This window comes from Cyprinodon variegatus, unplaced genomic scaffold (assembly GCF_000732505.1).
Source record: "Cyprinodon variegatus isolate N-32 unplaced genomic scaffold, C_variegatus-1.0 Scaffold573, whole genome shotgun sequence".
Lineage (NCBI taxonomy): Eukaryota > Metazoa > Chordata > Actinopteri > Cyprinodontiformes > Cyprinodontidae > Cyprinodon > Cyprinodon variegatus.
The window spans coordinates 503,310-527,850 of NW_015151026.1; the positions used below are offsets into that span (position 1 = coordinate 503,310).

Genomic DNA, 24,541 nt, shown 5'->3' on the forward strand with positions numbered 1-24,541 from the left:
GTGAAATAAATATTTATAAACATTAAACCGAAGCCAAGAGTAACGAGTAATGTTTGTTTTAAAAATGTAAGGAATAGAAAGTACAGATAATTCTGTGAAAATGTAATGAGTAGAAGTCAGAAGTAGGAAGAAAAATAAGTAACTTGAGACTGGGAATTAAAATCTATATATTTTTTTAGATGCCTGCACTGTCTGGATTAAAAAGAAAGCTTTTGTTAAGTATTATACATATATATATTCCTGATGTCTTGTGAGCAAAAATAAATGTTAAGTAACATACAAAATAAATAGAATTTTTTGGCTACTAAACAAGAGTAAGTACAAAAAGGTTCTGGGTTTCTTTAACAAAAAAGGAAAATACTAAAACAACCCTTTAATTCCATACAGGGGTAGTAACATCACAGGATGAGGCATACACTTGTGACCATGCAGCTTAAGTGTGAGCATTATGCAACAAAAACAAGGGAATTTTCTCTGATTTCAAATGCTATATTAAATCAAACTTGTGGTCCTATCAGTTTAATATAATAGATCAAAAAAAAAAAAAAGATTTATTTTAATGTTTGGTTTGCTTTTCGTGACTTGTATTGGAAGATATAATTGTAAATGTATTGAACAGAATTTGGGCTTAGGATTGTAAAAGGTTTTTACTACAATATGTCTGATCAATATGTGCATTTAGGACACTGACTGTGAGACACTTCAAGTTATGCACAGAGTAATGACAGATATAAAAGATATTATGTAAAGCAAGGAATAGAAATTTAAAAAAGTCTCATCATAGAGATTTTTTGGGCTTGCAGAACAGCAACTACGTCACTTTTAATTAGCTATATACTTTAAATCATCATAAAACTGTTTCTCTAAGAAAAATTAAACACTAAATGCAAAAAAGCTTTAATTTGGTAAGCAGTATTTGTTAATGACTCGAGCCAAAAGGTTTAAAGCAGTTTTATTCTTTTTTTAATAAAAAAAAAGTGAGTTGTTAAGAGCCATTCTGAAACCACATGCGACAATCTAATATAACAAATGCTTCTTAAGGCATCAGCGAAAACAACTGCCCGGAGGGGTGTTCAGAGTCCAACTACATATGATTACCTGTTAAAGGAAAGTCGGGATTCGAGTAATATATTTGAAATGCCTTTTAAAGATATTTTTTTAGGTGATAATATTTGTTTAATTGCATATAAAGTCTCGGTTACACAGGCATCGATAAGAAATATGTTTGAAATTGCTCATTTTACGCTCCCCGCCAAATAGTCCGAAAAATGGTTCAGTCCTGGAGGTTAGCGGAAGTTGTTTCAGCTGCCATGTTTGCTTGCTTTGTTGTAGGCTTCCACTAGCTTTCCTACAGAATCACTAAGTGTGGAAATGGAGGCGAGCTGGAGTACGTTTCTCTTCCAAGTAAGTTGGCTTTCTCTTTTGGGAGGGGAAACCGGGAGAGTTCGCGAATCCACCGTCAACATTTTACGCAGCCGTTTGCTCCATAGCAAGTTAGTTTGATATATTTGAACGAATAGCACGAAGAACAAGTAACGAAGCAAAACAATGGTTTATGAATCCAGGCTTCCAGCTGTGAAGCTTGGGAATGACGCTAGAACAAAAAAAAAAATCAAATATGTCCAGTTCAATCGTTTAAAAATCGGCCGATGTGTAATTTAAGATTACGGATGCGAAATACTTAGAGAGGGAAAGTGGATTTTTAGTAAGTTTGTGAGGCTGGTCGAAGCCAGCAAAACATGCGGTATCACTTGAAGTAAAGCTGGAGACGCCAGTGCACCGTTACAATCGAGACAGACCTGCTTTTTTTTCCTCCCCTTTGACTGAAGGCTTTGATCGGACGCCGTAGGATAACGAGATGAAGAGTTAGCATCATGTGTAGTAAACTGTATGTCTGGTGGTTTTTGAAGCGAGTGGGGTTAGCAGGTTGAGGTTAGCCGCTACTGAGATTTACTAACGGCGATTCCCAAGTCCGCGGTCAACTTTCCGCTTGCTTTAGCCGGTTTGCAGTTACTAGCCGAGAGGCTAACGATGTTTAGGCTGCCTTCGTTCCACTCGCAAGCTAATTTAGCCAAATCTGGGCGAGGCTAAAGTAATGAGCGGAGAAAAACGGACGGTATATGATTTGATAAGCGGCGCTGGCTATTTTTCTGCACGTTAATTAGCTATTTATTCTGATGAGCTTTGTAGAATGGAATTCAAACTATGCACACGGCACTAGCTAACAGCAGAAACGAAGGAGCAGGCTGGAAATTAGCAAGGACCATCGTAGTTTAGGATTTACATTTCTTTCAGAGATTTGAATAAAATGAACTGTGCGACTAATGTGTCCCGATTTAATTGTATGGAAACTGGATTCTTAAATTGACAAAGTTTTATTAATTTTATGTGAATTTTTACTTTTTTTGGTATTGAATGTTATCTTTGATTAAAACACGATACCTTTTATATATTGATAATTCATTTATGAAAGGTCTATGTGTAGCTGCTTGTGTATTTTTTAACAAAACTGATTTTCAAAGTTGTTTTATATATATATATATATATATATATATATATATATATATATATATATGCCACATCTAAAAAAAAAAGAGTATTACTGATTAAAGGGCCCTTTTGCCATTGGTATTTCTACATATTGCCAGTTTAAAATTGTCAGATTAAATTGACAGTAGCAAAAAGAGACCCTTATTGTGGGTTATAGTTTGTCATCTTCCTTACTTAAAACAACTTTGTAAAGACAGACTCTTCAAAGAAATCTAGATTTTTTTTTTAAATCTATATTTAACCTGTTTAATATAGACTAATGTGGCATAGTAGATTATTTTCTTTTCCTAAACAGATATCCTTTTGAAATAGCTTGAATTTTTTTTTAAGTTATGCAGAATCTAGGTTTAAAATCTATATTTTCCTGCAGTTTAATAACATAGGAAACATTTTTTTTTGGAATGAATTCATATTGTTTTTCTGATATGTAGGGCTTTGGGTTCTAGTTTTAAATTATCTTACTTTTAGCCAATAAAATGTGTTAAACGCCTTTTTTGTCAATAGTCTTAACTGTATCTATCACTATGAAAGATTTCCTTTTGTCTTTATTGTTGCATTATACGAGCCCTAATACTCACTTGCACTGTCAAGTGTTTATTTCATCAAGTTAGCTTAAAGTCTTAAAGGATTTCAATAGTTGTCTGAAAAAAACTTGTAGCTCTTAATGAATCTTTGTTTTTATACTGTACCAAGGGGCTATAGTTAAGTCACCTAAAAAACTTCCTGTCATACTTTAAGGGCTTTACTTGGGAAAATAAGCATAATGTAAACGAGTATTAAATGTTATTATGCGTCTCTTGAATTTCAAATATATTGGACTTAATACAGGTTTTAACTTTCCTTGGCTAAAATTAGTAGAAATGCTAGTTTTGTTTTTTTTAACTTGATTAGACCATTAATTTAAAGCACTTTGTTGTTAGTGGTGGCAACTTCTTGCAATTGTTAGTAACCATATGTCTACCTGTTTATGAATATGTAATTAGATCCATGTAAGTCAAAGACTGCAGCATCAGCCATGTAGCCTACATTGTATACAACTATTAACTTAAAGAGATTGAGGGGAAAGAAATGGACATTGTTTTTCACTGAAATGCTAATTTGGGTGCTAGCTTGCAACTGCAGATTTGGAAAAACCCTTGAAAACATGCTTTAGTGGCTCCCCCTGCACTCAGGGGCTGCAGCCAATGAAATCTCTCCTCAAATCTTAGGCCCAGCCCCCCCCCCCCACCCCCTGTGCAACACTAAACAGAAGCAGATTTAATGTGGAGTGGTGGACAGTACCTGCTCATGTGAAAACTACACTTTTTAGCAGGAGCAGGTTTCTTAGTGTCTGTTTTGGAAAGAATATCTGTTAATTAAATAGTTTATGCAAAGACCTTAAAAGATGAGTGTGTGACCTACAGGCGGGGCTTAAATGTCTGTTGATGCACATTGGCAAAAAAAAAAAGGTTCAATTGGGTTGCTTTTTTGTTCTGATTGTAGTTTGGCTGAATGTATGATGGTGCTTTTGAGCTTTACAATGCCTTTTTTTCTCCTTCAATCATTTAGAAAAAAGCAGCATAAATTGCCCCCAATGTTTCATTAAAAAAAAAAGAAAAAACTTAATTTCCAACAGCTACAATAATTCAAATTTAGGGGAAAAATTAAGGCTGTGACAGTATTTCTATACACTGTGGAATGTTTTTAAACTATCTATTTGTATGGAAAAAAGACTGAGTATTTTTATTAACTTTATATAGAGTCTGCTAAACTGTTCCAGTAAGTCGGGAACTGTGAAAATCTCAGCTGTCAAAGTGATTTCTCAGAACATAAATGACCTAACATAGGAGAATTAATGATGTCAGTGGATTTTACTGTTACACACCTGTAAATAATGAAGAAAGATCATGTCCAGCCGTGCTTAACGTCACCATTACAAAGTCCATTTGATTGCCGTTATCATCCGTTTTAATTTCATTGGCTATGCTTCAAAAATATCAATGATTACAGCTGCTTATTGGATACTTGACCAGCTGGAAATGGTTCCAAGGTTTAAAAGGAAAAAAAATTTTTTTTTTCTAGTTTATATTTATTTTTCTCTTGATTAACATCAAAGCAAGACATGTTCATCTCAAGCACATGGGATTTTTATCGCATTTATGCCATAAATGAATAGGATTTTATGTCTCTAAACGTTTTCTCACCGGACTTTTTTGATTACATCTAAAGATATATTAAAAATTTGAATCTTTTTGTGCCTTATGGTTTTAATGTGTTAAACTTTTGTTTGATTTTGGTAGTTTCAGCCTCATCAAAGCTTCTACTATACACAAGATAAATAAAACAGTAACAAAGAATCGCTAAAAACGCATTGCTATGCTGTGTTACAGTGCAGACCCTAACTGCATATATCAAGTATCCCCTAAAAATACCTCCTTGCTTTTAGCACATGCTGCAAGTTACATCATTGTCAAACAGAGCCCCAACCGCCTCCTAAGTTTATTTAGCTTTGCATATTAACCGAGGATCAGCAACTCTAAAAGTGCTGTTTTCAGGAACTTCTGTTGACTTAACCAAATATATGATGAAATATTTTTTTATATCTATTTTATTTATTAAAATGTTTCCCAGGGTTAATCTAAATTAGGTTCAGGATCATTTCTGCAAGGCTGTCCAGGCCCAGACAGCAGAACAATAGTTCTACATTAAGGGCTCTGATTTGAATAGAAACTATCTAAGACAACTCTCTTATAATGTAGCAAACTACATTCACACTGTAGCCCTAAAAAAACTTTAAAGGACAGTCAAGTGATGTCATTTTCCCTATTCTTCTCAATTTCTTTTTTGCCTTCAAAACTTATTGGTTGTGTTTGTTTAATTTTAACAATTGGCCAAGCAGCTGTAGAGTGTGGCACAAAAGATTGAGGAAAGGCGGTGCATAATCAGACCATGAGCTCAATTCAAGTCTACAGTGGCCCACGGAGCCATCAGGACACTCCCTCCATTTTGATGTTATTTATGAGGGAGCAGCCCCAGTTGTCAGAGCACATTTGTGTCAAAATGGTCAGAGCTGCATGAAGGCACAGCAGCTTACAGGCCCTGCACCTCTGTGTACAAGCCAGGCTGTTTGCAGTGGCTACGTCTGCTGTGCGCAAGCTTCACAAAGAGGTTTCCCGGCTGGTATCCCAACAAACCCAACCCCTGGTGTGCCAGCCGACAGGGTTGCATTGGCATGATGATGATGACTAATCCTGGAAGGTGGCAAGTGTAAGCAGGTGCTCAGACAAATGGGTGGTGGCATGCTCTACGAGTTCCCAGGTCCCAGTGCGTATGAGGGAATGACGGCTAGTTCAACGGAGTGGTGTGTGGATAAACAATGTCTCTGTCTCATGAATAGATGAGCCAAATCAATGAAGATGAGCATACAAAGATCCCCCGCTGAGGCCGAGTGCATCACCGCTCAGATTTGTGTCTATCACAATAGGCTAGATGACATAAGGAGGACATTGTGTGGTTCATTTTTCTTTTTTCACTCCTGTCTCCTCTTTTGCTACTCCTGTCTTAGCTGGCCTTCTTGGATGGATGATTGAACTTTAAAGGGAAAGGGCAATTATTTAACTTGCCATCTCTTTCTGGTTGGTGATGAGGTGGTTCTTTTTGCGTTTTTGTTAGCTTTTTTTGGTTTTAAAGTTTTGTTTTTTGGTTTCAAATCTCTCAGTTTGAGCAACAACTAGCGCACGTTTCAAAAGCTCATGGGCTTTATTTTTCTACTTTTCACAGTTCCTTGAACTTCTGTAATAAATATACTTGTATTTAGATGCATCCAATCTGTAAGTATAATTAATAGTTTATAAACTATGAAAAAATCACAACATTTTACTATTTTTATGTTCTTTGATTATTTTGGGCTAATATGAAACCTAAGCAAATGTTTTGATTTCGTTATTTTGATTTCAACACATAGACTTAAACTAAATGTAAAATAAACGCCTGCTTAATACACTCTAAAAAGAAAATGCAGCTCCAACTTAAATGAATGCTTCACTTGGTGAAAAATAATTCAATCAACTAGATCCAAAGTGTTCTTGAAGTTTAAATCTTAACAAAATTAAGTTGGACAAACGTAATTAAATTACTTGTAACCAATTGAAGGCATTTATTGAAGTTGTAGCAGGATTTTCTTTTTATAGTGATAGTGGTACCGAGTGTTTAATTTTCTCTTCATAGAGTTTCAATTGTAGAAAAAGTTAGTTGTGCTCCCTGCTCTGTAGACCAGTCTGCAGCTTTCACTAAAATGCATTGAGCTTGCAGACTGTGGTTTCAAGATACCCTTGCTTTATAAACAGTGATGAGTGGCAGTTCATTAGTTTCCACACCCTGACTGTCTGTGCTTTTCTCTGCTGGAATATTTCCAAACTGACTGCTGTAAGTGGAGAATAAGTGCAGCCGCTTTCTCCGAGCCAGCTAACTGTCAGTTAATAGCAACAAGTGGGGAGGGTCACCATATTCTCCTGTAGGAGAATAGTGGTCACTCCAGCACTTCATAAAAAAACATATTTGGTGTTTTAAACATTATACTTGAAGAAAACACAATTTATCTTATATAAACAAATCGGTTATTTAATGAAGGTACCTGTTTACGCCGATTAAGTTGTTTTTGTTTTCGTTGTTTTTCCTTAAAAGCAAGTTTCATCCCTCTGCTTTTTCTGAGCATGTGCCTTAAGAACTCTTGTCTTTGCTTCTGAATAGGTTGTCACTAAGGTTTGAAAACACATTTATCAAAATTAAAGTAGGCCTGCAACTAACAATTATTTTGCAAATTGATTGATCTGCCCATAATTATTTATTTATTTATTTTTTTGATGAATCCATTAATAATCATATAGCAAAAGGTTTCTTAAAGAAGAACTTTTGCTAAGTTAATCCAGGTGAAACTAAAACTTTTCCACTTGAAGAGTTTTGGATAGAACATATTGCTAGACAAACAAGTTTTTTTTTTTTTTTATCTGAAATGCAAAATGTTAATGATTAATTGATTACTAAATTAGTAAACAATTATTTCAATGATCGTTGAATTCAATACATTTTTTCAGCCCTAAATTAAAGTCCCTTTCACTCAAACTTATCTTCTGATTTATTGCAATTCAAACATTGTTTGCTAATCATAATAGTTCTTTTGAGGAAAAGGTTTTAGATGGTGCCTATTGTCGATGTTTTGGGAGGCTTTGGTTTTTGTTTCATTTTTTTTTTTTTTGGTTTATTACCAGCACCTTTATATATACATATTTATACCTAAATCCCAGACTGCACCCAACTCCCTGTTTTAATAATTTAATGAATATTCCATCTAACACTTTGACCCAATCCTTGAGTATGATTTCCTGTATAATTTCAGGCTATAAAGGTTGTTTTGTTTTTTTCATTTTCCACATTCCATCTTTAAAACATGATATGAGGCAGGTATGTTTAGTTTTATAACCCCAGCTTGCACAACTGTTTAGTCATGGCTAAACTACCTTCAGTTTTAAACAAGGCCAAACAAAATGCATTAACTGTTTTTCAGTCAAAGCCTCTCATAAAAATATTTTTAGCCTCAGCTTTGGCAAGAAATATAAATTCTTTTATTACTGAATCAGGAGTTCTAATGACCGCAATGAAATATTCACAGCACCACAACATGTTAGCGACTGCTAATTGTTCTCAGCTATTGTTTTTCATCTCTTGTGGCAGTCATCCATACCGACTTGCACCTGCAAAACCCCAGAAAATATGTTGCACTAAACCACAAGCAGCTCAAACAATTTTATCATTCTATTAAGTTTGGTGACCTATATTTGAGTGTCTTTGAGCTCTTTTATGCTTTATCGAATCTGTTGTTTTTTTCTTTGGCGGGGGGTTTGCCTCTGTTTTTCTCTTAACTAAGCTCTGCAGTGGAGTGAATGTCCTGCTCTTCATGAGCCTTCTTGGCAGCTAAGCTGGACTCTGCAATGCCTCTAATTTGGTATGCTTGCTTTGCAGTCACATGATGAATCAGCACCGTCGTGATGGGATCATTTTTCATCCAGTATATTTGGATTGTTTTTGCATCAGCGACGTGCTGCATCAGCCTCGTTAACGACAGACCCAGTACCCACCTTGTCTTCCGTTAAATCTTTCTAATGTTTTTTTTATTTGGTTGTAAAGTTTGATTCATGGTTTCTCAGTGGCAGCTTGCAGTGGTGTAACAGCTGTCAGCAACAACTTGTTTTTTTTTTCTCTCCACGTACTGTGCTAGATGTTCCGTAATGGCAGTACACCCTGCTGCTGATATTGTGTGTCAAGCAACACAAAAAAAAAAATACATCTCTGGAGTAATTTTCTTTCTGAATGTCTGAAATTTCATCAGCAAAATCTTTTTGTTTGTTTGTTTAGCAGGCAAATGAAGCCCTCCACCACCAGCACCAGGTGGCCCAGAATAGCCTGCTGCCACTTCTTAATGCTGGAGCAGAGCAAGTGGACCAGAAACCTGTCCTGCCTATCCAAATAGACCAGAAACCACCTGTCAGTGCTGCTGAACTCCTGAAAGACAATGTGGCCAGCGGAGGAGGTCAGAGACCTCCGGTGCCTGTGATAAAGAAGGAACACAAAGGCAAAACGCCTTTCGTCTGCGGTTACTGTAACAAGGCCTTTCGAGACAGCTACCACCTGAGACGCCATGAGTCCAGCCACACCGGCATCAAGATGGTCTCGCGTCCGAAGAAGACGGCCCAAACGGCTCCTACCATGGTACCCATGATCGCCTCAATGCCGCGAGAGAACAACGGTAACGCCTCCTACATTTCTACGGTAGCAGGCATCCTGTCCACGGCGACCACCTCGGTGTCTTCGGGCACCAGCATCATGACGTCGTCCCCAATGGGCAACGTCCAGCAGCAAAACGTCCCCAAGAAACCTCCCAAGCCCGTCAAGAAAAACCACGGCTGCGAGATGTGCGGCAAGGCCTTCCGTGATGTCTACCACCTGAATCGCCACAAGCTGTCCCATTCAGACGAGAAGCCGTTCGAGTGTCCCATCTGCCACCAACGCTTTAAAAGGAAGGATCGGATGACTTACCATGTTCGTTCCCATGATGGAGGCGTCCACAAGCCTTATGTGTGCTCCGTTTGTGGAAAAGGCTTTTCCAGGTAAGAGTCACTTGCCTTTTAACCCTTAGCTATGATGAGATCAGCCCAATGCTAGCATTAGAGGAATGGGACATTTGCCTTGCTGTTAACAACTGATTCCTAAATAATATTCTAATGCAAACTATAAAGTCATAAAAGCATTAGAGATGCAACCACAGGATGTTTTATAACTGATTTTCTGTTTTACTTTGAGATTAGTGTGATGGGAAGGAGACCTTTTAAATTTCAAAAAGTTTTGAACTCATCGCCTAAGAAAAATCGTAAAAAGAATTGATCTGTGAAAATATTTAAAAAGCTGTTATGCTTATAAAGATTTCCCCATTGATTATTGAGGATGTAAAATATTATTTTAGGTTTAATTTTATTTAAATATCTCATCTTTATGAAATCATACTTTTTATTGCACTATTTTAGTTTTTTAAAGTATAATAATGGTTTAGAAAATGGTAATTTTAAGCCCAATTGTAGATTTCTTACCTTTTTCTCTATTTTTTCTTTCATAAGACACACCTCAGTTTATCATTTATTTAACCTTACTCTCTAGTAGAGACTCTTTAAATTACCAGCCATTTGAACTATTCATATAATACCTTTCTATGATAAGACCTTTTTTATTTAATTTTTTTCATTCAGACCATAGGGAGGGATAGCAGGTGGTGTTACTCAGCTCTGTGAGTGGACAGGGTTATTTTTATGGAAGTGGAGTTTCCAGTTGGGAGTTCCAACATGTTTATGAATTTGGAAAAAGCAGAGCCATCTTCTCTTGGTGATGGTTTCCTCACTGAAGAGTGTTACTTTCAAATGTGTTGGCTGATTAAAGACCTGAGGTTTGTTACAATATTTATTGTGAAAACAAAGGTGACAAAGAGGTATTTATGGATCCTATACTGTCTTTTTGGGCTACTGAATGTCCCAGTAATTATAACTCCATAAATATTAATGCTGTTGAGAGAAAGGTTTAAAATAGGCTTCCCCAGTACACCTCTAACATAAAGAAGTGTGATGCTTCTGTTTAACTGAACCAACTCATTGTCGTTTAAATACATTGAGATGAATTTATGCTCGTAATAGGACCAATATTGGTAGAAACAGTAAAACTAATCTTTCCAGTTTTTGGGGTTTGTTAATTTATTGGTGTGTAGTTTTCATAAATTTATCATCTTAAAAGATATCCTACCATTTATAGTGATTTCTGTCTAAAAGGTTGGATTTATGATCATAATTGGGGCGTCCCGATACAACTTTTTCATTCCCGATTCGATTCCAAGATTGCAGCTTCGAGAATTTCCCGAACCGAGATTGAGCCGATATATTGGCACAAATCATACCAGCTTTCATTACTTACTTTATACTGTAGAATGTTAAATAAAGGCTCAATAAATTAATATTAGTAAAGCAGGGAATAAAAGTTGTGAAAACAACTGACCAGTGTAAAATTAACCATTAAGTTAGATGTTGGACGATGAAATTAGATATGAGTTTTTTGGGGCTTTTTTGGCTAATATCAAACTGTCATCAGATATTAAAATCAAATTAGGGCATCCCTAGTCATTATCATCAGTTCATTGAAACTCCCTAAAAATTTATTTATTGTTGAATAATTTTTCTTTAACTATATTATTCCAATAGAGCAATAGGGCAGTGATCGATGCTGTTACCGTTTGCAGTTAAATTATTCAAATTTGATGTACCATGGGTACCAAAGCAGCTTGTTTTTAAATAAGCCTTTCTTATTTTTTCTTTTTTTTTTAAACCATCACTTTTAATATAACAATAGTTCTCCAAAATATCATGATAAAATCTCAAGTCCACATCACCCACCTGTAATAAGAAACTGTTCATGATAACGATTAATAGCCACACAAGATGTCATTGCACTCTGTTAAGCTCGGTCATCATAAATTCGCTGATTCATTTTAGGATAGGATGTGTACACATCTCATCTGTCCAAAAAAAGTGTATTGATTCTCTCTAACATGGCTTCCATCGAGTCAGCATGAAAACAGACTGAAACATCATTAAATAAGATGGCAGCAAATAAAGAATAGTTCCTCTAGAGATGGTTTAATTAGTGATATAATAGCCAGTTTGTAAATATTAACCCGATGTAAGTGTAGCTCTTTGTACTATTGCAGTCTGATCCTATGGATCATGCATGTCTGCTCCATGGTCAGCCAGCTGGATGTCCTGTTCTCATTTATGTAAGCCACTGGTTTTCTGTGACTCTGTCAAGGCTGGTGGTTACATTTCCAGTAAATCCTGACAACCTGTCAATGTTTTAACATCACTTATAGAAACTTGATGCTTTAAACTACTTTATATTATTTTAGCAGATGTTGGCTACCTACTGCAGCACCCATGTGTGTCTTGAATGTCTTTAATGATTTTTCTTCTGTGTTTCTTACATTAGGGCTGCTCTCATATGTTAGATGGCTTTTGATTGTGTCAATCTGGATCAGGATTGTTCATTCAGTCAGGAAACTGTTTTCTTACACAGTAAAATTGAACTAGCAAAGGAAAAAATGTTGCAACTAATTAAGTTTACTCATATGCTTTTGATCAGCAACAAATAACAAGGCTAAAGGGAGGAAGTCTGAAATCTAGCTTGTTATGGAAGGGAAGACTGAAGTAATCCCCCTCTGGTGGTTGCATTCCTAGTCCTTAGGGGGAAAAAAGACTGTTAATCTATTATATGCAAACAAAGACATCGTAGATGATTATTTGATTTAGTTTAGACCTTTAAGCTTTGCTTTAGTTTTTTTATTCCAAGTTATTGATAGATAATAAAATAATAATTATGTAATATCGGTTCTTTTTTTCACAGTTGGTAAATATGTAATGTTCTTTAGCAAAGGGATGAATCCCAATCCCTGAGCTTAATCTGTTTTTTAAGGTTAAGAAGGAGCTCTCATGTCTCTGTATATTATAAAACTCAAATGATTATGTGGCTTTTTGATAGAGGTTTATACTAATTTGTTTTTTAATTCTGCTTACCGCGATAAGAAGATCAGTTGAGTACCTCTAATGCCTGCCACGCTGTTTCAACCACATGTTAAAACAGACGCAGTAGGGAGAGCACTAGTGGAGAATGAGGAGAGGGGGAGGCGTCACTTGTCACTTTGCAGTTCCCGCCAGCTTGTCACAGCCTCTTTCCCCTGGGAATTCACTGAACCATGTGTAACGTTAAGGTCAACACTTTTAATATGGAGTAAATAAACATTTAGCTCAGGATTTTTGAACTTGTCATGTTTTATAATTCAGTATTGATTTGGAGCAGGGAGTATTGGTAAACTCAAGCTTGCAGCATGACTCGAACGAAAACATCAGCAGTGCACCTCTGCCAAGTTGTTAACATTATCTCTGAGCTTTATACGGCAGCGTTCAGGCAAAACTCCAACACTGTGACGTGGGCCAGGGACTCATCGGCATACTGGAAAGTGAGAATGGATTCTGAATAGCAGGCCACTGAGTCACTGCCACTCAGCCTGAGATGTAGGCTTACAGTGTCTGGATTCTCCTTGTCAATGGGACGGCAGCTAAATAGAGAGCGGGGGAGGGAAAAAAAAAAAAAAGCTTGAATCCGGTTTCTGGCACTACAGAGAAGTTTCTACTTGACTCTTAATTTGTATTAAACATTCCAGCAGCGTGAAGCTTTCCGGTTTGGCACCAGCTGCAAAAGCTGCGGCCCTTTCTTGGTCCATAAAGGTTCTGCTGTACAGGATTCAGCTCAAAAACAGACTAAACATCCACACGGAGCATCAAATGTGAGTGCTTGAACTTATAAAGGCAGCAAATGGTGACCTTTGTATGCTAAAGGTAGATAACCTATAGAATGTTCATGTTAGTTTTATCATTAAGATGCATTTGATCCTCTAAAATACAAATGGTACACCCAGTTCTAAGTATGTGTTAAGTATTTGTGAAATAAATTCTGACATTCATTTTTTTACAAGCAAACAATGGAGAATAACTCCCAGTGGAAATAAGAACTAATGAGTTTTCTGCAAACTCATATTGTCACAATTTAGTACATTGGCACCTATCAGGGGAAATAAATGGCAATATTAACCAAATTTCAGCTTAATTAAATAGTTGAGAGGAAATCGGGGGAAGAAAAGGAGACGGCCATCGCATTGTGGTGCATGTTCAAAAGTAGGTCAAACTGATTCACGCACCATTGATCGCAGAGAATTAACTGCCACTGACTGAAATTTGGGGGATTTTGTGCCCATCTCCTCATTATCCAAGCAAACAGAGCACATCCGTCCACTTCTGCTCATATCAGGGTTGGACCTGAAGCTTTTTTTATCTTCTTGTTTATCTGACGTGGCAATTCTAGTCAGAAATATACGCGCTCTACAGGAAGTGTAATCAATTATTTATGTTTCTGCTCGGCTGATTGGTGGATTTAATTAGGATCGAGACATGTTTTTGAATTTTGAGGGTATTGGTTGCTCTTGTTTTTTTTGTGGATATATCAGCCCTGAATTTGAGGATTTCATGGCCCCAGATTTTAAGTTTGTATTTCTCTAGTATCACTGTCAGTAAAGCAATGATGATGATTGAACAAATGTAGATCCACTTTTTGTTTACAAGTTTTAGGAAGGGGGGAAAAATAAAAAACACTGGGCTAAAGCGGGAAGCTAAAAACAACCCGCTGTGAGTGACTCATCAGTAGGAGGTGATGCTCCCTGCCTTTCCATTCACAAATTAAATTTTAATGTTTGTTTTTTGTTTTTATTATCTGTTTTAGGCCAGACCACTTGAGCTGCCACGTGAAGCATGTGCACTCTTCAGAAAGACCATTTAAATGTCAAGTAACGGTAAGGGCCCTCGCTATCGGCGTCCACATTTTTCCATATCACCTCTTGGATCATGATGTGTAACTCACCCTGTGATTGCTTCACCTCTGCAGGCCTGTACCTCTGCTTTCGCCACCAAAGACAGACTCCGCTCCCACATGATCCGACATGAAGGCAAGGTCACCTGTAGCATCTGTGGGAAGATGCTCAGTGCAGCCTACATCACCAGTCATTTGAAGACTCACGGACAGACCAACTTTAACTCCTGTAACAAAGGTCTGTCGATCTGATCAGAAACTGTTCTGTGTGTTTATCCAACATGAAAACTCTGATTTTGCAATTCTTATAGGTTTGTAATCCTCAATTTTAGTGTGAACAATCTTCTTTATAGCGTATTACTGTAGATTTTACTCCAGATTTTAAAATCTACTCCTGTAGATTTTACTGTATCCAAATTATGCAAATATTACTATGTTTTTGTATTTTTTTGGGCTTAAAAGAATATCCATAGATAGTTGATGCTGAAAGAACAACTTTATTTCTGCTCTAGAGTACATCAAAGATGTATTAAGGGATTTCAAGTTACATTTTTATGTTAGCTTGTTTTTAAAAAGATTGAAACCTAAACCTGTTTTATTGAGATTTTGTGGTGATATACAAACACTGACTTTAACATAATTATGCAGTTGAAGGAAAATGATGCATGTTTTGTTGGTATATGTACCAGCATACTACAGCTACCTTTAGGTAACTACAGCTGCTCGTATTTTTGGATACATCGCCCCCTATGCATTCCTAGAAACTGACATTTTTCTGTTATTTTTTTGCAAACATTTTCTATAATATTTAATGGAGGCAGTCTGCTATTTGTCTTGTTTTACCACAGCATAGTACCTGGATTTACCCTGGACTTTGATTGGGCCGTTCTACCCATGAATATGCTTGCCTTTGAACCACACAAATGTCTCTTTTCACCTAAACTAACTGGAATCTTTCTTTAAAGACTGAATTTGTGGTGTAACCACAGGCCTCTTGGCTCCTCTGATTTATTGGGCCTTTGAGTTAAGACGGATGGGTACGTATTGGTAGGTAGGTTTACAGAGGCGCCATCAATCCAGTGTTTATACCTGCTTGTCCTTCCTGGGTCGTGCGAGGGATGATGCTGTATGTTTTCTAAATGGAGATGATGGATAGAACAGGTCTCAGTGAGACACTGCACTGCAACACCTTTTAGATTTAATATTTTGCGAATTCCTTCATGTATTATTTTCCTTCTACTTCTCAGTAATATACTGGGGGTTTTTTTGTTTTTGTTTTTGTTTTTTTTGTTAGTCTATCACATGGAATCCCAATAATCCACCTTAAAGGTTATGCAGTTAAAAAAAGAAAGTTCCAGCTTTATAAATATTTTAAGAAATAGTTTTTTTTGTTTAATGCCGGACACAAAATTAACTGTTTCTTCTTCCAGAAGGTAATGAAGTCTGCAACTCTGCCTCAGCGACCCCCGTGTCCGTCTCTGCCCCCATCACCTCAGCAATGAATCGGGGCAACGTCAACAACAACCCTGTCACCATAGCAGCACAAATGAACATTAGCACCAACACGGTCAACATCACGTCTCCTGTCAGCCTCCAGCACCCGGTCACCATCACCGGACCCGTCAACATCGCCTCTGTGAACATCCCCGCCACGGCACCCATGAATATCGCCCACCCGGTCGCAATAACCACCCCCATGCCCATGAATATAGCCGGCCCACTAAACATCGCCATGAGGCCAGTCGATAGCATGCCTTTCCTGTCCCAAGTCTTGCCTTCTTCCCCACCTTGGTAAAGAAAAAGAAAAGAAGAAAAACAAAGAAAAAGATAGACGTCACCATCTAACTGGCCAGAAAGAAAGGGAAAATGAAGTGAAAAGAGACTCCTGTCCTCACTTTAACAGCTCCCCCCTCACCACCACCTCACCCCTCGTGCGTCCGCTTCCTGGAGCTTTGAAGTGAAGCCGTTCCCCCCCCGAGCTGCGAGGCCAGTAGGAGCTCCCCCAAGTCCTGTGTCCCATCTGACGTTTAGCGACCGGGTCGTGATGCAGAGCAGTTTAGTAGAACTTCGAGTAGGATTTAATCTTGAAATCAAGACAGCCGTAAGACTTAGCGTAGGCAGTTAGAAAGAAGAAACTGTGATTCGTATCAAGAGGACGAAAAATACATGTGCTTTTGTAGGGGAGATGTGAATTGGACTGAAGCAATAACTATGAATTGCTGTTTCTGATGTTTTACAAGCGCTCTCTCTCTCTCCCTAAGCCTCTGGGCGTTACTTTGTATGTAGTTTTTTTCTTTTGTTTTGTTTTTTATAACTATAGCCTGCTAATCACTATTTAATGTTATAGGAAATGAGTCTAGTAAAAGGGACAGCTGCTTCCACTTGCATGGAAGACTATTTTTTCACATATAGCGTTTCTTTCTCTCTGAAATAGTAGGTATGCTCTTGAGGTACAGTGACTAACTTGTACAGTTGACATAGTAATGTATTTTTCATGACTGCTTTTTGTTTTTGTCAATCAGGTGGACATATGGACACTGTTCACGTGACTGAGATATTTTTACTTTGTTTTTCTATTTATATGGAAACAAAGGATTTTATTTTCATTTTTTTGTTTTATTTTTTTATTTTTTTTTACTTTTTTGTGATAATTTTTTCCATGAAGTCAGAATGAAATGAGTCTTGCACTGAAGGCATATCCTACATGCAGGTGAACAGCAGTATTATCAAAGATCAGAGTCTTAAGTGTTTTGGTTAGCCAGCCTACACTTGAGTGCCCTCTAGTGGCAGAGTATGTAAATCCTGGACTTGTAGTGAAGCTTCTCAGCTTGCAATCGGCATCTTAAAGGTGGCTGAAATAGTTTTAGTAGACACCTTGTTACACTGTTTTATTCTTCCAATTGTTTATCGTTGCTCTGTTACAGCCCCAAGGTTAAATAAACTATTGAACCATCACTCAGGAAACAGGAAAAAAACAAATCATGAACTACTTTGGATTTCTGGAGTTTTCCAAGCTCCTGAAAACATTTACTATTGCTTCACTAAATTACACTAACCAGTAAAGTCCAGAGGTTCCTGATTTTTAAACAGCCGTCCATTTGAATCGATTATTTACTGTAAAATGACATGAATGCTGTACATCTTTGACGTACTCGGGCAAGTCTCAGTTTGCACAGGTATGTGGCTGAGAACTGTGTGAGTTTGATACAGAACATGATTTTTTTTTTGTGTCCATTTAAAAGAAAATGGGACGAGGTTGATGTTGCATGACCCCTGAAACACTGTAGCTGTTGAACATGAACTATTTTTTTAACGAATGCCATGTTGTCTCAGCAGTGTTGCAGCTCTTTGAGTTGATTCAGTTTATACAGAGAAATGCAATATGCATGTATGTCTTTTTTTTTTCCCAGTTTTTTTTTTTTTTTTTTTTTTTTTTACAAAATATTAGTGTAGTTATTTTTATTCTTATGCATTTACGTAGATACACTATAATAGCCTGTTTGCCAAATTTAAAAAAAATATGTGATCTGAATTTTTCTTGTGAAATTGAACATCTCATTTATTTTAAAGAGGAAAAAAAACAGTAAATTGGAAACACCAGGAACCTTGTGAAAAAGCAGTTGAATGTATATCTTTGTACAAAACTTTTAGTTCCAAGGATATGGTAGTTACAATAGATGTGAAAGATAAGAACCTTTTTTATAAATCTTTTGTATTAGAACATTAACATTGATAATTTTGTATATATGAGAGGTTAGGCTTTCTGATTAGCAGAAAGATCAAACATTCCTACATTTTTTTAAATGTACGTTTGTCAAATTATTACTTAAACATGCGCAATGTTATGTGCCTTTTATTTGGGTTGTCTAAATAAAAGAAAACTATCAAATGTGCTTAAGTATGAAGTACTGTTTAGTGTAAAAGGCATCTCTACGGTTGCAGAGCTTTTTTCGAAGTGAGTTGTTGGTGTTAAGCACTTAGAGTCTTTAAAGCTCTGGAATTGGTTTTGATCATAAATATTCATAATTTTCTGCATTCATATGTGTTTATAATCCTGAACTTTCCCCAAAATATTTTATTTTCTGCTTAATTTTTATTGATTTTGATTTACAGCTAATAAAAATCCAAAGTTCAGTGTCTCGAGGAATGAGTATAGTTCATGAGACCAAATGAGGATTTTCATCTGTGAATGTCAGCCTATTATACAGTATTTAATTTAATGTGCTGCTTATAATGGTTAATTCTTATTTAGGGCCGCTGACTGCAGGTTTGATCAAACACAGTAGCCTAGCAGCACGTCATGGTTTCCCAAATAATATTTAAATGTTGAAACTTTCTACACAGCCTAGAACAACCTGGATGATGGGCCGCCACTCCTTCAGAATTTTGAATTTCCAAATTAAATTAGAAAATTTATTTTGTCCCATAAAGAGAACTTCTGACAACTGAGCAACATCTTGTGCCTTTTTCTCCTTCAGCCAAGCTAAGAGTGGTTCAGGAGAACCTTAATGAGGAATTCCAAGAAAGTTTTAAAAAAAATCCACTGGACTTTGTTTCAAACTTTGGTCTTCAAAGTTCGCTGTTTTGAATTGAAAAAGCTTCCAGGATGGGAAGCGAAATGTCTTCAAACTTGGAAACAAAGTCCAGTGGATTCTTTTTTTTTTTTTTTTTTTACTTTTTTTTGGAATTACTACTAGCTGGATTCACCAGCATTCTTGACAAGGAATCCACACATCTGTATGGGGTTTCTATCGGTCCATAAAATCTTCAATTCTTTGAATTTGAAAAAACATAGTCACGGTCTGGGAAGTTTNAAGAGAACTTCTGACAACTGAGCAACATCTTGTGCCTTTTTCTCCTTCAGCAAAGCTAAGAGTGGTTCAAGGGGACCTTAATGAGTTTGCTGTTTTGAATTGAAAAAGCTTCCAGGATGGGAAGCGAAATGTCTTCAAACTTGGAAACAAAGTCCAGTGGATTATTTTTTTTTTTTTAACTTTTTTAGGAATTACTACTAGTTGGATTCACCAGCATACTTGACAAGGAATCCACACATCTGTATGGAGTTTCTATCGGTCCTTAAAATCTTTAATTCTTTGAATTTGAAAAAACATAGTCACGGTCTGGGAAGTTTTTAAAATCGGCCATGAACAGAAATTTTGTTTTAATTTTTTTTTTTAGATTTAAATTTCACACAGATGGTGACCTATTAATTTCTGTTTAAGCACTAGAATTTAAATGTTTTACTGGGCGACTAACCAGACCAGCTTCCATTTCTGCAATCTTCTCACAGGCAAGTTTTCCCACGATGCCATGCTTGGATGCGTGGCTTGCTAAGTGTGACACCCAAAAATAAACATTCAGAGTTAGTAGATGGAAGTAATTTTGAAGCCTGTAAGACTCTGAAAAAGGAACAACACTGTTGTGCTACACTGTTCCTGAAGAGCTTCAAGGCCACAAAAACGCCTCATGTCATCCCTAAAGGTATCAATGTTTTGAGGAAATGCATAAACTATTAAGAATCAAATAATTTGTTTCTGATTCTGATCCAACAAATTCTATGCTTTTTTTTTTGTCATTGAATTTTCATTATACAAAATTACCTATTTTATTTACATGCACAAATTTTCATGATGGGAAAATATTTCTGGTCCAAAAAACATGAATAATCTGATTGTGCCATTAACAGATTTAGGAATAAGAATAATTGTCCAATTGAACAGAATGTGTCGTATAAAGATGCCAGTTAGAAACTTTTCTCACTCAGCTGCTCAAAACAGAAAAGTGTCACATGGATGTAGAATAACTTGAACCTGACAAGTTGCTTGGATTAGCACCAGCATAAATCACACCTCTTATTTAGATAATTTTGGATCCTGCTAAAATCTAATCGCAATATTCTAACTTTCATCTTTAGATGATAGTTTTAGTTTGATCGGCTGTTTATTTTCTAAGTCTTATTTAATCGTAGCCAACGGTGACACAGTGGTATAAGGAGGTACGCTGGAAAAACAACCTAAAAATAAGTAATTTCTTCTATTAAGTGCTGCATTTACCTGCTCTATTAATTTGAGCAGGTAAATGTGATGATTTGCCAATGAAAAGAGTATTTTTACTCTTAAAATACCGTAATATATTTAGATAAAATGCACTTCAAATAAGACCCTGGAACTGTGTTTTCTTATTTTACATGTAAATTGTCGTGTTCCGTTGGCAAAATGTCTACTTTACCTTCTCAATCCAAGAACAAATGCCTTATCTAGATTTCCATTTTTTTCCAGTGTAAATGCTGTCACATGTGGTCCTTGGATTTAAGGAAATGGTTCCTGGAAATTCCTTGAAATTCTTTGAACTTGATCTTAACCAAGGTGTAATACTGCTCTGTGTGCAGGAGTTCCGCTGTCCTTTAGTCTTCTCCAGAGCTTTACAGGAATCCAAATTGCATTGGCACTTTTTTTTCACACTTTTCCTTCCACTAAACCAGTGGTTCCCAACCTTTTTTGACTTGTGTCCTCCTTTGGGCATTTTGTCTTACCATGAGTTCCCCTCTCAGTCAAAAGCATTGATGATTGTCCTAAAGTGTAACGAACAAAATATTTTTTCTTAATCTATTATTAATTCTTTGGGATTTTAAGCTTTCAATTGCAAATAAAAAAGCAACATAAATATGTTGCCTGGAATTTATTAAGGAATCTAAATAAATACAAAATAAAATCATAATATAAACCTGTATTTATAAAATTGGAGCTCCTCTGAGTAACTCCCATTAATCCCATTTAGGGCTGAAACAATTAATCCTGATTAATCGATTAATGCAATAATAGTCTATTTTAGTAAATGAATAATATTTAACTGGGGTGTAGAGACTCTAAAACATGACTTTAGCTGAGCGACCCGCCTTGAGCAGCAATTACACCAAAATTGTGGGGAAAAAAAGATATGAAAGCATTTTGCACTTAAGATACAAAAAAAATTTTTTTTAATCATCTGTCAACATGCTCTTTCCAGAACTCTTCAAGTGGATATGGTTAAGTTTCACCTGGTTTAATTTTGTAAAAAATCTTCTTTAAGGAACTTTTGGCTATCCAGTTATTAATCGACAGATTCATGGATTTGCAAAATAATTGCAGCCCTCATCACATTTAAACTTGATGAATTGGGAGCCAAATACAGAACTAAAATGATAGAATAAATTAGTTTTACTTCCTTCCATCTGCAGGAGACCAGCTTTGACAAGAAGGGGTACATGGCTTAGATCAAGGATCACGTTAAGGCAGTCAAGGCCAAGCTAGAAGAGTCCAACCCTTCAAGAGTGGATCAGTTCATGGCTGCTTTCCAACCAGAAGTTAAGAAGATCCTGGGAAACATTAAGAACAACCAGTTTTACACAGCAGAGTCCCTGAACCCAGAGGCTCATGGTGGGCCTGCTGGACTACCCTGACGATGGGCTGGCACCATTCATGCTTTTCTTCATGTTAACCACCTGGATTGATATCTGCTGTTCAATTGACTGCTGACCCCCCAAAAACGCAGACTTGGAGGAGCGTCCTTTTTTTGGGCTGAAGCACCAGTTATCTATGCCATTGTCACCAAATACAATTTGTAATATTTTTTTCTGCAGTATTCGGTTTTCTTTTAAGGGCAGGCCTCATGTTAAAAAAAGGACCGAAAGAGAAGCTTGTGAGGATGAGTACAAAGCAGTTGTTTTAGCAGCAATCCATATGGTTTAACATCCACAGTCTTCATAATGCTTGGGTTTAATCCATCTTTAAAGACTGCAAAATCTGCAAAGACTTCAGGTTTACTTTGAAATTAAGCTGCTTTGATGAGCTCTGATAGCTCAGTGTGAAAATCAGCTGATACCAGGCTGTTCTCTACATCCAGTCTGTTCCTCTGCTTGGTTTTAATGTGCCAAACATATAAGAAAAACTTAGCTTTTGGTTGATAAAAGCTTGGTTTATTTTTCAATTGGGTCCTTGAAAAACAGAACAGATCCCAGCACTATTTTATTTTACTGCCTAAGAAATACAATATTTTCATGTTCCCCTTGCAATGTACTTGCAGACCACTGTAAGTTCATGTACCCCCGGTTGGGAATCACAGCACTAAACCTCCCATCACTCTGTAAACAGCCTGCTTCTTTAGGAACTTTCTGGACATGGATAAACTAATAAAAGCTTTCTGTTCTTTCATCCCCATCATACATTTTCATCCAACAGCCTTTAGTTTTAAATAGGGAATAACATGCAGCAGCAGTATAGTTCATAAAGCTAACAGATGAACATGTTACGCTGTATTCCAATGGACACTCCTGGCACTCGGTTATTGCCTCATGATTTTATGATCTGCTGTTATGACTTCCTATTCCTGGTCTTTTTACAGTAGTACTCCATAAAACGTCCATCTCCACACACTGTTTAATCGATTCTGTGTTTATCCAATACTGTTTACAAGCTTTGTGCAGCGTCTGATCTATCCCACTGTGAACTTGGTCCTCTGAGCAGATCCTGGCACACAGTTGGCATTCTTTACCCCGTTTGATCAGAGTCCAATAAATGACTGACGGATCTTTTTATCAGTCTGCTGGCTGATAAAGCATGCTCACCATCTTGGTAGACTGCTCTGTTCTGGTATTTTTTCAACAGCTGCTGCTCCAGGCCTTTTGGTTGTGCAGCTTTTTCCTCCCTGGTTCTAGGTAGGCCTTCACCTTTTCCAGATGGGATCTGACTTATTCCAACCAACCACGTCCTCAGCTGTGCAGTTTCCATCACTTGGCTTAGTGGGGTCCAATACATTTCTTCCCATTGTCATTTATTTACTGCATTAGTTAGTTTAAATAAATGGATGATACAAAATGTTGTGCTATCCAAAATGTAATCAAAGGTAAAAGCATAATTAGAAACGGCCCATCCTTCATGTATCCTTCAGCAGTACTGAAATACAAACATTATGATCTATAATTACAAGGAAAATTCCTGCAATTGTGCGATTATTTTTAATTTTAAAGGATACCTTCATCCTCATGTTGCTGGTCTTTCTCAACATGTAGAAGAATTGAGAGAATGGTCGCCTGCTGTGATTTTATTACCTGCTAAGAAAAGGACAATCAGAGATCCTATAGAAAGTAGTGCATTTCCTGATGTCTATTGGAAATGATTTGGAGAAAAATATAAAATACATCAATCTCAGAGTGCAGGACTTCCCACGTTTAACAGAAATAACTGCTTGTAGGAGGTTTGCATAATTATTCACCAATTTCTGGCTGGTTTGATCACTCTTTCATGCACACTTCCTTCAGCTTGAATATATTCAGCAGAACATAATTTAGACTTAAATCAGAATTCAGCAATAATGAATCTGTTTCTACAAAAGATTTGCTTAAATATGCAATTTCTCCCCTAGCAATGTAATGTAGCACCTGAAATAGGAAGATTTCCATATGGGTGCAGCTGCCTTAGTGTATAATGAAGGTTAGATTTAAACATCTACACTTTGGTAGATGTTTAAATTTAACCAAAGGTCTGTAAATACACAAAGCTGAATATTTGCAAACACTTAAAAGGCATATAAACCCTTTTTTACTACAAACTCAAGCTACAGCTTAATAATTTCAGGTGAGGATTATTTTAACTATGTTTGGTTGCAAACTACCAAGTTCAGAAATTATTTACATTTTTTTGTTGGTTTTACAGCTTCTTATCAAATGTGATAGTTTAGATACACTTAGACTGCAATGCCTTTATGCTCTCTGGCAAAGCTCACTTAAAGAGTTTAGGTCTATTGTCTGTTAATAAGAAGAGTTTGAACATAACAGTTGTAATATTTGGAGAAAAAAGCAGAGGTTTGCAAGCTTGAGAACCCAGCTGTGAAGCACAGGGGCTGCAGCATCATGCACTGAGGGGCTGATGCAAAAGATGATGACATCATCAGGATCATTTTGGGACTTCAGAAATTCATGTTTGCACTCAAAACGTTTTTGAGAGAAAAATAATTCCAACCATACCATCACATT

General features: G+C 36.7%; 1 protein-coding gene across 2 annotated transcripts; it reads left to right on the forward strand.

Moving 5' to 3' along the window:
- The first annotated feature begins 1,258 nt into the window (after positions 1–1,258).
- Positions 1,259–17,958, forward strand: vezf1 (vascular endothelial zinc finger 1). Of its 2 annotated transcripts, none has more exons than XM_015392103.1 (5): positions 1,259–1,404; positions 8,941–9,692; positions 14,446–14,515; positions 14,608–14,770; positions 15,963–17,958. In XM_015392103.1, exons 1-5 carry the CDS (start codon positions 1,372–1,374, stop codon positions 16,325–16,327), a joined length of 1,383 nt encoding a protein of 460 aa, XP_015247589.1. In that variant the 5' UTR covers positions 1,259–1,371; the 3' UTR covers positions 16,328–17,958. The 2 variants fall into 2 exon arrangements, with proteins under 2 accessions (XP_015247589.1, XP_015247590.1); XM_015392104.1 differs by having other exon boundaries at positions 15,966–17,958.
- Positions 17,959–24,541: the final 6,583 nt, after the last annotated feature.

What these genes read in the sequence shown, in the direction of transcription:
- vezf1 (XM_015392103.1), top strand. Translation starts at nt 1,372, where the DNA reads ATGGAGGCGAGCTGGAGTACGTTTCTCTTCCAA. An exon ending in TGTGGAAAAGGCTTTTCCAG is followed by an intron (nt 9,693 to 14,445) that starts GTAAGAGTCACT and finishes TATCTGTTTTAG; the next exon opens with GCCAGACCACTTGAGCTGCC. An exon ending in CATTTAAATGTCAAGTAACG is followed by an intron (nt 14,516 to 14,607) that starts GTAAGGGCCCTC and finishes TCACCTCTGCAG; the next exon opens with GCCTGTACCTCTGCTTTCGC.